General features: G+C 33.8%; 1 protein-coding gene across 1 annotated transcript in view; it reads left to right on the plus strand.

Annotated features, from left to right (window-relative positions):
• Positions 1–10142, plus strand: part of LOC129225228 (actin-related protein 8-like) — a 30106-nt gene extending 19964 nt beyond the window's left edge. Inside the window, exons 9-13 of the mRNA XM_054859803.1 lie at positions 93–167; positions 1916–2062; positions 4073–4277; positions 5311–5468; positions 9999–10142. Coding sequence (XP_054715778.1) covers positions 93–167; positions 1916–2062; positions 4073–4277; positions 5311–5468; positions 9999–10142 — 729 coding nt within the window. The remainder of the gene's footprint in view (positions 1–92; positions 168–1915; positions 2063–4072; positions 4278–5310; positions 5469–9998) is intronic.
• Positions 10143–14332: the final 4190 nt, after the last annotated feature.

A 14332-nucleotide genomic window follows, 5' to 3' on the forward strand; every position in this document is an offset into this window, starting at 1 on the left:
TGAACAGATGTGTGCCTTTAAAATGTTTATACAGCATTGTTTTTTTAAGTGAAATAAATGTTTTTGGTTTTGCTAACATCTTTTCGTCTTAGGATGTCTGTGGTGCTCAGAACAGAAGCTTTAACCTAATAAGACCTTGTGAGCCTGTTATTAAGTATTCCATGAAAGTAAGTTTAATTTGCTTTTCTCTTTAAATTAGTCTTTGTTTAATGTGGTTACTTTGGAACACTATCACAATAATTGATTGATAACAATAAGCAAATCAGGAAATTAGATAACTTTACTAATTTAAGCCATGTATAAAGTTTCAAAATAAAATGCGAAGAAAAGAAAACCCTTCATATTTGTGTATGCTGTATTGAACAGCTTCATTGTAAAATATTTTTTCATCTGGCAAATATTAGTTCCAGATTTCATGCACTTTTTTTTTTTGGTTTGTTATAGATGAAACTAAAAATGTAGTGTTGATTTTTTCCAGTATTAACTACAATTTTGTTCTATTGTTTTTTATTTTTACTTCACTTAAATTTTAAAATTAATTTCTGAAATCACAGGCTTGTAAGGAGTGTGTGTTCGTGTTTTTTTTTTTTTTAAGCACTTTTATTATACTTAGCTACGGTTGTCGCATAAAAATCAAAGGCCTACGTTTACTTATATCTCAACAACTAGACCACTTCGAGGTTTTGGGATTTCACTAAATTATTTGCTTAATCTTAAGGTACAACTTAAAGCTGAAAATTAAAAATTCTAAAATAAAATTATCATTTCGGTTGGAACGGAAAACAGCCAATTTCATGTAATTTCCCCATTAAATGTTTAAAAATAAAACCCATTGTTACAATTTTTTTTGCCTTGCTACAGTAATGTTAATAGTAATCATAATGAAAATTTTGAATCAAGGCTTTTCTGGAGCAAGAGTGAAATTTATTCACAGTCCTTGCTTTCTTAGGGTTTTTATCTTCATTGATGCCAATAATCGATAACGGGGTTAAGTAAAGAAACATATTAGGATCTTTATCACAATTAACTTGAGTGTTGTGAACCATTCTTTTGCTCATATCTCAGCAATTAGACCTCTTAAAGACTTCGGAATTTCACTACATGATTTGTTTAATCATATGGTACAACTTAATGCTAAAAAATTAAATTCTAAAACAAATTTTGTTTGAAAACGAAAAACTTTAAAATAGAAAATTTTTTTTGAAATATACTAAGCACTTTTCATAATGCACTTAAAAAGACAAAATAACTTTTCTGGGTCAGAAAGGACATTTTAAGTGTTCCTGTAGTTTTCAATTATTCCAAGAAAAAGACTCCACAAACAAAGATAAGTGCGCTCAAGTCATTTCAAACCTAACTTTCCCATTAAGAAAAATATGCATGTTTCAACACTCAAATTTATGATTTCAAGCTAAATAATGATAACACATTCTCTACATGACTTGAGCCGCACTATTCTTCATTTGTGAAGTCTTTTTCTTGGAACAATTGAAAATTACAGAAATACTTTAATTGTCCTTTCTGACCCAGAAAAGTTTTGACATTTTGAGTGCATTATAAAAAGTGCTTAGTATTTTTCAAAAAATTCTGTTATTTATTTTAATTTTAACTCTCTTGGTAGATTTCCCCCATTTAATGGATTTTCCTAAATTGTACAAATGTTATTTGATTTAAGGATGAAAAAATACTGGGAAAGAGTTTTAAAAAATCATTTCGATACACACATTCTCTCTCTGTTTCTTAAACCTCACAAATATTCATTATTATACATTTTATCCCTTTTTGTTTTTGAGAAAATATACTGTCAAATATTTTAAGTAAACTTATTATGTTTTTTTTTTTTTTTTTTTTTTTTTTTTTTTTTTTTTAAATTCATTGTCAGTCACTTAAAACGTTTTGAATCAATTCATTTTAGGTTGGTGATGAATGCTTGATTGCTCCGTTAGCTTTGTTTCATCCCGAATTGCTGAGTCTAACAGGTCCTAAAAAAATAAGAGTACAGCCAAGGTATGAAGGATCGCATGAAGATCCACATGATGAAGTTTATCTCATACAGACTCAGGTCAGTTAATTGTTAATTTTATTATGAGGAAGAAAAAAAAAGATCAAATTCTTAACTAAGAAGATTTTCCAGCTAAGGGGCTGATGATGTAACACTTTTTGTAAACAAATTTACCCTCCCCCCTTCCTCTGACAAAAAGTCTCACTCGTCATCTTATCCTCTACCCTTTCAGTTGTCACACATATTGCTGTTTTTCGTAAGCATATTGGTATAAAATGAAACCTAGTGGGTCAGTAGTAGTGCTTCTAGCTTCCGTACCACAGGCCTGGCTTGATTCCCAGGTGGCGCATGGTCGACTCAACCATTCATCCCTTCAGTGGGCCAATAAAATGAGTACCAAGCGTGCTTGGGAACTAAACCCTATGGGTTTTGCATTTGGCTGACCACCTACCCAGAACACTGCCTTGCACCCCAAAGCCCTTGGTCAGAAAAACTGAGATGGGCACAATAGGCCTTGGCCCCTCATGGGGTGTCGCACCATTTTTTTTAAAGTGATGTCACACTTCTTGTTATCCCCACCTTCTCCCTTGTAAGAAACTCACAATTTCATGTGCCTCCCTCCCCTCAAAGCCTGACATCATTGCGGACAACCCTAAAAAGCTCACTTCTTTATACGTTACTAAGGAGGTTCGTTGTAACCACAAAACATATACCGTAAAACGAGGTTACTTTAGCACAGGTTTTCAATATTTTGTAATGTATCTCTCTTAGTAATTTGAGTATTTGAAAAAATAATTTTTCTATACAAAAACTGTACATCTCAGCTTTAAACCCATGTACTAATTTTTTGCATGCAATGCAAAGCTTTTATGTTTTTCCTCTTTCAATTAAAAACACCAGCATTAAATGTTTTCCCTTCAGATTAATATTGGTCTCCTATAACGATGAAGGTTGATTGCTTAAAAAAAGTAAATAAATAAACGGTGGTGATGCATTGACCTTTTTGCATTTCTGTTCATTAAAAAAATAATTAAATAAATAGGAGGTTACAAGTTTTGACGGCTGACATGACATTTTCTAGTCGTCAAAAGAAAAAAAAAATTGTTACCACTGGCTAGTGGCAACTGCCACTTGTTATGTTTACACAGCATATTTCTATGCATAAATAGCCTGAATTTGAACTAAAATGTTGAAATTTACATAAAATTCAAAACAACCACAAGTGCTTAGTTTCCATGAGTTTTTTCAAAATAAGCCCTGGTTGAGTAGAAAAATTAATGCAATTGCTTTTATTGCAGGCCATTTTCATACTTGTTTTGACTTGTGTTTCACTAATGCCTGCTAAATAGCTTTCACATTTTAATGAAATGTTTTGTGACGAGTTCTTTCTGCTGAGATCTACTTAATTGTTTTTGGTAGAGAAATTTCATATTGGTGGAGAGTACGCAGCCAAGAACAGAAAATAAGGAAAATTGTTTTACTCAATGGAAAAGTTTGAACAAGATATTTTCAAAGCATCCTGACTCACAAAAACTTTAAAGCAGCAAAAGAGGTCACTAAAACTATTTAATCCAAAATTACTCCTTTAAACTTCACAGTTGAACAATAATGACAATGTAACCCAGTATTACTTTCTACATTCACATTTTCATTTGCTAGAGTAAAAATAATTATTTCAGCAAAATTAGAAATTTGAAAACAATTTTGATATGTTGACAAAAAAAAAAAAAAAATTACCTTGCTTGACATTTTGTCAATATCAGGAAACTCGATTGCACTAAAAGAAAGCCTGCCACAATTGTGAGAAATGTGATAAGACAATGTAATCTCACATTTTCGAAGTTACTATGTTTTAGGGCACATAAAATATTTTTTGCAAGTTTCTGCTGAAAAAATGTTGTATAATTCATTTACTTTTTATACTATCTACACAAAGATAAGTATTTTTGTTTCTTAAGATCATTCAACTGCTAAGTAATTCAAAAATAATGACAGGTTCCATAAATTATTGCATGAATGTTTCAAAACTTTTGTGGATTCGTAATGTATTTATTTTTGAGTTATTTCTAGAGGCGAGCTGTTAAGGATACTACAGAAGGGTTATGTGAGCAGTCATTTTGTGAAGAGACTCCTTTAAATTCGAGTGTATTGGATGAAGATCTAGATTCAACTGATCAACCTCCAAACATCAGTTTGAAAGACAGTGACCAAGATTTGAACTATGATCAAATTTTTGGTATAGATCAAGCTATTATGCAGAGCATAGACCGCTGTGGTAATGTTATGATTTTTTAACTGAGTTTAACACTCAATTTAAAAGAAACAACAAATGAATAAATATTTTAAAGGATTTCATTATTTTGTACAAATTTATATTTAATATGCATTTTTCAAAAATTGGATTATTTTAAAAGAATTCAGTTTTGAGGTTTTTACCTTGTTGTTCCAAAGTATAGATACACCTAAAAGTTCCCCATGGAAAAGTTTATATATAATATTCATACAGAACTTCAAAGTTGGAAAGCTAATACAATTACTGGGAAATTTTTACAATGAAGAAAGCTGGTACACTTTATAAGCTGTAAGTTTCCACACCATAGTTGGGGCTAGGGCAAAATCACAAGAAAAAATTGACTGTCCGGTAAAGACATCCAGAGATTCTCTAGATTTCAAGGCCATACCTACCTCTTCACGTCGTTTAACTGGCTGGATACAGCACTAAAGACAGCTCCGTTTTTTATCCAAACCAAGAACCAAGCAATTTTTGATTCCAGCTTACAGTCTCAACCTCACAGGTGTTATAAAGTTTTCCAAAGAGAAAGAAATCGATTGGTGCAAGGTCGGGACTGTTAGGAGGGCAGTCAAATACTTCCCAATATAAAAACCTTTTCTCACTTCTTGTTTCATTGGTGGGACATGTTTTGGTCGAGGTAGCCATCTTCTAACTAACATTTTGTCCTGTTAGTGGACACCCCGCTCTATCTGTCAGTACCATTTGAAAACTCGGATCATCTTCATTATCTTCAGCATGAGTTTTATTTATACTGAGAATCTGCACACCCATGTCAAAGCTCTTGTTACCTTACTTTTTGCAACTTACTCGTAATTTAGATTACATATTATTATAGTTAAGAAACTTAAAGTTTTTTTTCTAAGCAAATTAAAAATTTTCTCATAAATTTTCTTGGCCGGTAATTTTTGAATCATTTTATAATATATATTTCTCAAGCATTTGTTCTTTATTGTTTCACATATGTTTCAAATATGCATGTATACATCCTAGTTTCAATTAATATTTAATTTTACAGATAGTGATGAATTAAAAGCAAAAATGTACAGTTGCATCTTGGTTGTTGGAGGTGGTATGATGATTCATGGAATTCATACATGGCTTCGCAATAGATTACAAGTTCAAATTCCGATTATATTTCGCAGTGAACATTTTGAAATAATTACGCGACCAAAAGTAAGATACTTTAAATATTTTAAATGAATAAGGTGTGCTTTTTTTTTTTTTTTTTTTTTTGCTTTTCTCAAATAGCTTAATTTACTAATAATTTTTGAAGTGTTAAATTAATTTAACCTTTTCCAGGCTTGTAGGCCATGATTTGTTCAGGATGCTTCTGGCTGGCATTTGGTTTGAAATGTTGCTGGTTGCTTCAGAGCATGAGTAAATTTAAAGGAAATTTAGTCAACTCCCCACATGGTATCTTGATCTTGAGTGGATAGGGCATAAAACTCGGACTTTTGTTTCTGAATAGCTTATTCGCTTTGTTATTCATAGAACGTCTGATTGGCACTCTCTGAAGTACTGTAACACATAGCTCGCTGACTTTAAAAATTCTTATTTTGATTTAAGTTACTTGGATATTGTGCAGAGATTGCATTATATACAGTAGACTTCATATTAACAGGCCTCAATAAACCAAATCTCACCAGAAACCAATTCTTATTTTGATTTAAGTTACTTGGATATTGTGCAGTGATTGCATTATATACAGTAGACTTCATATTAACAGGCCTCAATAAACCAAGTCTCAGCTTTAACCAGTTCTGAAAGGAAACCCCCGGAGTGGGGGGGGGTCCCGATTGTGAACGAAAACTACCTGATGTGAATTTTTGAGCATCAAAAGACTGCTGTGCTAGTTTGGAAAAAATTTGATGTAAACTGCATTTGCATTAGAACCCCCACCCCCCTCGTGTGGTTTATTCACACCCTCCCCCTTCCTTCACAGGTAGCCGAAAAGCCCTATGACAATTCTTGACCATCAAAGAAACGCAGTGCTTGGCAAAGATCCATCGAAAACAGGCTTCGTAAAAAGAAACCCCCGAAGCGGGGGGGGGGGGGGGGGGTCTCTGATTGCGAACGAAAAATACCCAATATGTTTTCTTGAGCATCAAAAGCCTGCTGTGCCAGTTTGAAAAAAATCCGACATAAACTGGATTTGCATAAGAAAAGCCCCCTGTGGGGTGTATTCGCACACGTCCCTCCCTTCCCTCATAGGTAGGTGAAAAACCATATGACAATTCCTGACCATCAAAGAACTGCTGTGCCAAACTTGGCAAAGATCCGTTGAAAACTGGATTCGTAAAAGGAAACCCCCTGGTGGGAGGGTCCGATTACGAATGAAAACTACCCAATGTGAATTGCTGAGCATCAAAGAATCTCTGTGCCATGTTTGGAAAATATCCGACATAAACTGGATTTGCACAAGGAAACCCCCTTCTTGTGGTTTATTCGCACCCTCCCCCCTTAGGCTGGCGAAAAACCCTATGGCAATTCTTAACCATCAAAGAATCTGTGCCAAATTCGGCAAAGATCCGTCATAAACTGGATTCGTAAAAGGAAACCCCCGGTGGGAGGGGGCGTGGGGTGGTTCCGATTGCGAACGAAAACTACTCTATGTGAAATCTTGAGCATGAAATGATGTGAAATCAAAGTACCTCTCCGCCATATTTGGCAAACATCTGACGCAAATTATGAATTTGCATTAGTAAAATTGTCATTTAGTTAAATATATATAACACATATGAAATTATTGTTTTTCTAATTGTTTTTTAATGATACACACATTTTTTTTATTTTAAAAGTGCAATCAATTTTCCTTCAGCAGATCCAATCCAAAATGCATATTGTTAGGTAAATCAATTTTCTCATCAGCATCATTATTTCACAAGCAATTTAACAGAAAAACGAATACGAAAAATTCTTCACTTTTTTGATTCCGGTATTTGACGACGACTCTTATCAACAAAACTCAAAAAATACTAAGCAATAGAGCTGCAATGAATCATTACGGTTTCAAATCCGTTAATGCGTAGAACTTATAAATAAAATCCCTATTTTCGCACATACATCCAAAATATGCTTCATAGCCGAAAATGCGTAGAACTTATGTAGAAACCCAATTTTTGCACATATCGTGGTAAATGCGTAGAACTTACTTAAAATCTCTATTTTCGCACATCGCTCGGAGCTGCCGGCAATGGCAAGAATGTATCATCATTTCAAGTGGTGCCGTGTGTCATGAATGGAATTTATGTTTCTCCTTTTTATTTCGTTCAGATAAGTTGCACTCCCTCTAGTGAGATAAATATGCCACAAAAGTAATCTCATTAGGGTTTTTTCATTTTTTTTCAATGAAAATATTTCTGTTCAATATTTTTTTAAAACCATTTATTTAGCGGTTTGTGTAATTTGAACTATGAATTGTGTTGAAACCTCAATTGATTATTTTTTAATTGTTGCATTCAGATGCTTTCTTAACCAATATATATTCATTTTTCAGAGCCTACGAGTGGCTATGTCATCTTTGTCAGAAATTAGGTGCCCGGTCCTTGGAAGGGCCTCGCTCTAAGTCGTAGTAGTATAAGTTTTGAAAACTTGATAGGGGGAGAGGATTCGGAGACCTAACTGACAACGGGTCCACCTTGACCTTTGACGCCATTGTTAATTTTCCCTTTTACTATAATTAAATAACTTTTTGAAGAAAGCAGATAATTTCAAACACTTGCCCAACTTACCGAACTATGAAAGATTGTTTTTTTGATTCAGTATTTTAATTTCTCCGTAATTGTGTCCCGTATTTCCTTTTCAAGTGATGCATTGTACGGATAGAAATTTAAATATTGTTATCGCGGTAGTAGATGCATACCGATATATGACGGTATATCAGTATATCGCCCAGTTCTAGTAGAGTCGTAGGAGTAAAGTACAGCCTTAAAAATCATTTGTGACAAATCCCAAAATTTCTGTGTACGCCCCTGCCCTAAACTATATATTCTTGCAGTACCTTACATCAAAATGAATTCTGTTTAAACTGGTTACGTGAAAAATTTTGTAAATTACTATGTGCTAGGATGTTTACTGTAATAACTATCTAAAAGGTCTTAATTAGGTATGCAGTGATTCATCGGTTACTTAGCTGAATTTATAATCAGCCAGTTTTCGGTTGTTAATTAGTAGAAAATTTACTTTTCTGAAAAATTACTCTGTAAGATCATTAGTTACATGTTTGCAGTCCCTCCCCTCATCCAAATTTTTGTAAATAATATAATTCAGAAGTTCAGTTGTACAGAAAGTGATAAGGAATTGTATCATTAAAAATCATTATTATGGTTAATTAACGAATTATCTTCACGGATTTAGCAACAGGCAGCTAATTTGCTTTTTGGTGCTTCCCTAGGTTTAACGTTTAACTATGAATGATCCTCTCAAGATCTTCTTTTTAATCCTAACTGGTTCTCTTTAGTCCCCTTTTTAATTGAAAGTGGTCCTCTTTTACACTTTTATATGGCTAAAATGTGTTGGGAGCCCTGTGACATTGATAAGGTCTGTCATGGAGGTGAGGAATTTTCCATTAATATAGGCCTAATGGATGCATTTTTCAGAGAAATATTTTTTTTCCTTCATTGCTACAATCTGCACACGTTAAGCATATGAAAAGATATTCACTTCTTTTTTTTTTACATTAATTTACATCCCTGAAATTCAAGTTCACAAAGGTGAGAAGTCACAATAACCACACTTAGTTTTTAAAACAAAATCTATCTTGTTTTTCAACAAAAATCTTGGAACTTCTTTAAGGCTGAAAACAAACAACTGAGCTCCCTTGTATTATGGAAAATTAAATTTGATGTCAAGTACTGCCATGTGTTAACCAGGAATGGCATTTTGTGTTTAGGTAATGGAGGTGAGAATGATTTGTGTGACACGACTTCTTATCCTAAAAAAATGAACTAAAACACAATATTAAAAAATTAATGCTTAAACAATTAGTATTTGAGACACTTGTGAAAGAAGTAATAAATAAATAAAAAAATACTTTTAAATAAACAAGTTATTAAGCAATGTAAACAGTAAAAACAAGGTGTGTGACATGCCATGGAGGTGAGAATTCATATTGTGAACCAAAAATATACTAAAATAAAAATTATTATTAAAAAATTGTTGGCAGGTTTAAATAGATATATTTTTGATGAAATTAAAAAGCATTGTTAAATGAATAGTTCCTTAAAGTTTTTTCTGTAAAAGGCTTGTGACAGAAAAGTTACATTTTTTGAAGAATGACCATTTGCATTACTTCCTGTGTAACAAAATTAAATCCGATTACCTTTATTTGCTATCTCATAACAGAATGTTTTTCAGCAGTCTGTGATGCGGATTTAAAAAATCCAAAAATAGTCTGCAAGATAACCCAACACTAGATTAATTGAAAGTCTTAAATTGCGAAATGCATAACAATAAGATGCTAAACTTAAAAACTGCAAGTATTACGTTACCTGTGAATTACATTCCAGTTCTGTACAAATTTTCATTTGTTTCAGGTTAAGATTTTTTAAAAAGATTCTGCAGACTTTCTCATGAATCTGTGACGTATGTCATAACATTGCGCTGTTCCTGATACCGAGCTTGCTATTATCAAACTTCATTTCTCAGAACATCACTAATCCACATCATTGAGTCCAAATATAATATCTTTGTCTTACTTTTTAGGACATGGATCCCAGATATACTGTTTGGAAAGGGGCTGCTTTGATGAGCTGCCTTGACACAGCCCAAGAATTGTGGATCAAACAAAAAGAATGGTTAAAGTACAATGTTAAAATTCTGAGAGAAAAAGCCCCTTTTACTTGGTGATTTTTCAGCTATAAATAAATTTTGTACATATGTAGAAGTTGTATTCCTTTTCTTGAACATATATTGTCAAACTTATTTATCAAACTTATCACTTACACTTAAAAGGTGTTGGCTTTATCAGACGAAATATAATAAAAGTTCTTAGACATTCATTATTAACCTATTAAGTTACATTTAGCTATCAAAGTCAATAAGAATATTTGACTGTTTTAAGAATATTTAAATGATAAGCAAGTAATAAAATACTTTTTTTTCTTAAATGAAATTACTTTTGAAGAAAATCATTTGTTATAAGAATCATATTTTGCTTACAACACTTTCATTCAGTAATTAAATTTCATTGTGCTCATGAAGAAATTAATCTTTTAATTGTATTTTAAGTAAAAGTTTCAATAACAATTAAGTATTCTTTTGTTTTGATGCTAATAATTTAATCCAAGCTCATCAGGTTTTCTCAAATGTTGTTTTCTTGTATAGGAGCAAAACTAGAGGCCGTAAAAATGAATTAATTTTATTAACATAAATAAATTTCCTCTCCTCACACTAAATGTAAAAACTACAAAGAACATAAAAAAAACTTTTTAAATAAATTTAACATCTATTATCTACATAAAATATATGCAGCAAGATCTTGAAAATTATTTACATGTTATTACTTTGTTCAAAGAAAAATTTAATGCAAAATATCTCAGGAGTAAAAAAATGTTTGAACTTCCAAATTTCATCATACATTAGATGACTAACCTTATAATATGGAGGTCATACTTATAAAATGCATATATGAAGGTATGAAGGATAATATTCTTTTAATCTTCCAAAGTAAAATAGAGAGCAGTTCAACTTGTTTTATGGTGACTTTGTTAGTGAAATAATTTATGAAAGGAGCTACAGATTGTGTTTACAAATTAAGTTCAATAATGCTGTTTCAATCATTCTTGTGAAAATAGTCTGAATGCGGATATGTTGTAAAAGCTGATTGAATTAGTATTCGATATCTGTTGGCATAGCTCAACATCCAGTTTAGCTAGGAACAAGTGTGTGTGTGTGGGGGGAGGGGGGATAATCTTCCCATACAAAAATTTCAGGTTATAAAATCAAAACAAGTAAAATTTGGATTGCTGTCAAGGAAGAAAAAAAGCTCATTGGGTGTCCTGTCATTTGAAGGGTTTCCCGAGAGACTCCCATATGTACGTCACTTTGTGATAGAAACAAAGGACCCCTGGGTTTGATGTCATTTGAAGGAGGGGGGGTAGGAAAGGCGTTTTCAACCCCGGCTTTGAGAAATCAATGTATTTATAAGTAGGTGGGAGTTATTTTTGTTGGTTTTCTATGTAATCTGCATTGAGTATACCCTTCGCACCCCCTCTCTCCCATGTCAGATCTTTGACTTCCCAAGTGGGGTAAATCTTGAAACCGCTGTCCTTACAAAATGTTCTTCCAAGTTTTTGTATTGAGTTTCAAAAAAATTAACTTGCCACCTCTGAGAAGTTGCTGCTCATGGTAAGGGCACACCAGTTTGCTTCCCCTGTATTTACCACAACCTCCAAAAATTTGAAATCATGAGCCTGCTCAATGGATCTGAAATTAGAATTCTTGTTTTGGAGACAAGTCGGTAAATAAGTTACAATCCGGCACTAAAGGTCAAAAATTAACAGTAAATTGATTCTAAATATGTACAATTGGTGCCAGTACTGTCAGACACCATTTTGTCATGATGTGTTTTGTTAATTTTAGAAGATTTTTATAGAATTCATCAAAAGATAAGGAATTAACTTTCTAGAGCCGTGGAAGTGGAAGCATCGCCGCCGCAATAACTTGAGGCCAACAACTACCTTGAATGCCCAAAAATAAAAATCTAATGACTTACGACCCCAATGTAGCATGAATATTTAATCGAAGGGATCGCAGAGGCTTTTTTGTTACTTCACAAAATCACATTTATTGGCGAAGTAATCATTTATCGACGACAAACAAGATATTTAGGGTGATTACCGCTTAAAAATTAAAAAAAGAAATAGTTGAGAACATTGTGCACATCATTTGCAAAAAATTTAAAAGTACACAGAAGTATGGACAGTTCTGGTGAATTGGAGCATTTGCGTAAGTCAAATTTTAACATCAACTTTTGCACAAAAATGAAACATCTTGAGAAAATTTCATAGTATGGATGAGGGAATGTGCAGGTTACTTCATTACTATTACAGGTTGGATGAAGCCTTGAAAATGCGAGACGCACCAGGCTTAGTTGAAAAAAAAATGGCACAGCTTCTCCGGACATCAGGTAGTTCACAGGAAAAAATGGGTAATGCATATTGTGGATTAAACCAGCCTCTCATGGGGAAGAATTTTGGTTCCACATGACGCGATCGCAAAAAAAAAGGTTCACTTGTAGTCGGGATTCATCTCTTAAGTTGGGATATGAGTGAAGTCATGGGCTTCTTTTCGCACATTTTTGGCGGTCATTGGATTATGGTTAATATCATCATGTAAACATTTACTCGCCAATCTCTTGATTAAATAGGAACAGATAAAAGGAATCAAACGAAAATCTTCACCTCATATCAGAGGACTTATATTTCAGGTAACGAAAACCCTTGGTCATCCAAGAGGGACGCCGGGCAGTTTCGCTTCATCTTCGCCATCGTCTTAAGCATGAAGAGCTCAGTGACACGTCCGACAGGACTGAGTGCTGCAGGCAGAGTGTAGTGGAGTGGAAAAGTGAATCGGCAAATGAGTGATCAGATTGGGGGACGCAGCGATGTAGTGGGAAGGAGCCCCCCTTAGAAATTGGAACATCCTTGCTTTCAGTACTTTTTTCCTTGCAAAAATGTAAAAAACATTTATTCCAGCAATTAATGAATAATTTATTAAAAATGTCATACTTTAATAACTACTCTGTACTGAAATCGGTTTCTATGGGGAAACATTCTGCTAAACCATGGGAAAAATATCTCTCCTTAAAATTTTGCATATGGGCGCCCATGAATGGGCCCGGAGGAAAAAAGGGAATGCGCCTGAAAAAAAAATAAAATGGGGGGGGGGGGGGAGGAAACGATTAAAATGACAGAAAAAATGGGGGAAAAAGATTGTTATCAAGAAAAATGCGGTATTATCACGCCTGTTTTGGAGACAAGTCAGTTAAGAAGTTACAATCCGGCACTAAAGGTCAAAAATTAACAGTAAATTGGTTCTAAATGTGTCAATTAGTGCCAGTACTGTCAGATTTCAAATGCATGAGACAATGGTTCTATAGGAAATGAGCAGCTGCATTTGAGAATGGCAAACTCTGTTCAAGGAAGACCCAGGAGAGAATCGTTCTGTCTGTATGGCAGTTTCAACAATCATCTCACAACTCAGACCAAGCAAGACTCCAAGCAATTATCACCAATTTTTCATCTGAAACTGCAACTGATGCTGGATATGACGTAGATAGATTACCGAGATGATAGTGTATCAACTTTTATACAGCAGGTAATTAAGACTGAAAATTATGGGAAGTGAAGTACATCAACCTTAACTATATAGGAAATAAACATGCTTTTCAAGTATATGTGTTGACTTTTGTAACCAACTTACTGATTTGCCCCCTTATGAACTTCACATTAAATTTAATTGATGAAGTTGATCACACAAAAGGATTGAGATGGCAGGAGTGCCTATCCCCAGAGCATTGTCCCCCCCCCCCCCCCCCCCGCCTGGATATAGAGTTGCTTGTTATTTAATAACTCATTTTGCCTGAAAGAATAAAAATGCCCCCAGGTGGGCCGTGTAGCCTCACTTCGGAAACACTAAAGGTAGACCTAAGGATAGATGATAGAACTGTCCGGATGTGGACTTCAGGGTGACTCAAATTGAAGAGTTACTGCTGTAACAGGGTGGTCTTGGAGAAACTTCTGAAATGCACCAAGATCTATAAACAGGGGTGATTGTGGTCCGGTATTTTACCGAATATTTGGTATTTTCGGACGTATTTCCGGTATTTTCATGTCTGAAAATACCGGAATTATGTTCTTTTTTCGTTATGCTTTTATCTCCCTACCTCCGCAATTTATTTTAAATTATATAATACTCATCAAATATACCTGCAAGAGCCTTAAGATGGACACCTATCCCTTAAGATGGACAAATGTCAAGATAATTTGTATAACACCAGCTCAAAAGTAACTTTGTAATCCATTAAAAATTTAATG

This window comes from Uloborus diversus, chromosome 6 (genome assembly GCF_026930045.1).
Source record: "Uloborus diversus isolate 005 chromosome 6, Udiv.v.3.1, whole genome shotgun sequence".
In the NCBI taxonomy this organism is placed as follows: Eukaryota; Metazoa; Arthropoda; class Arachnida; order Araneae; family Uloboridae; genus Uloborus; species Uloborus diversus.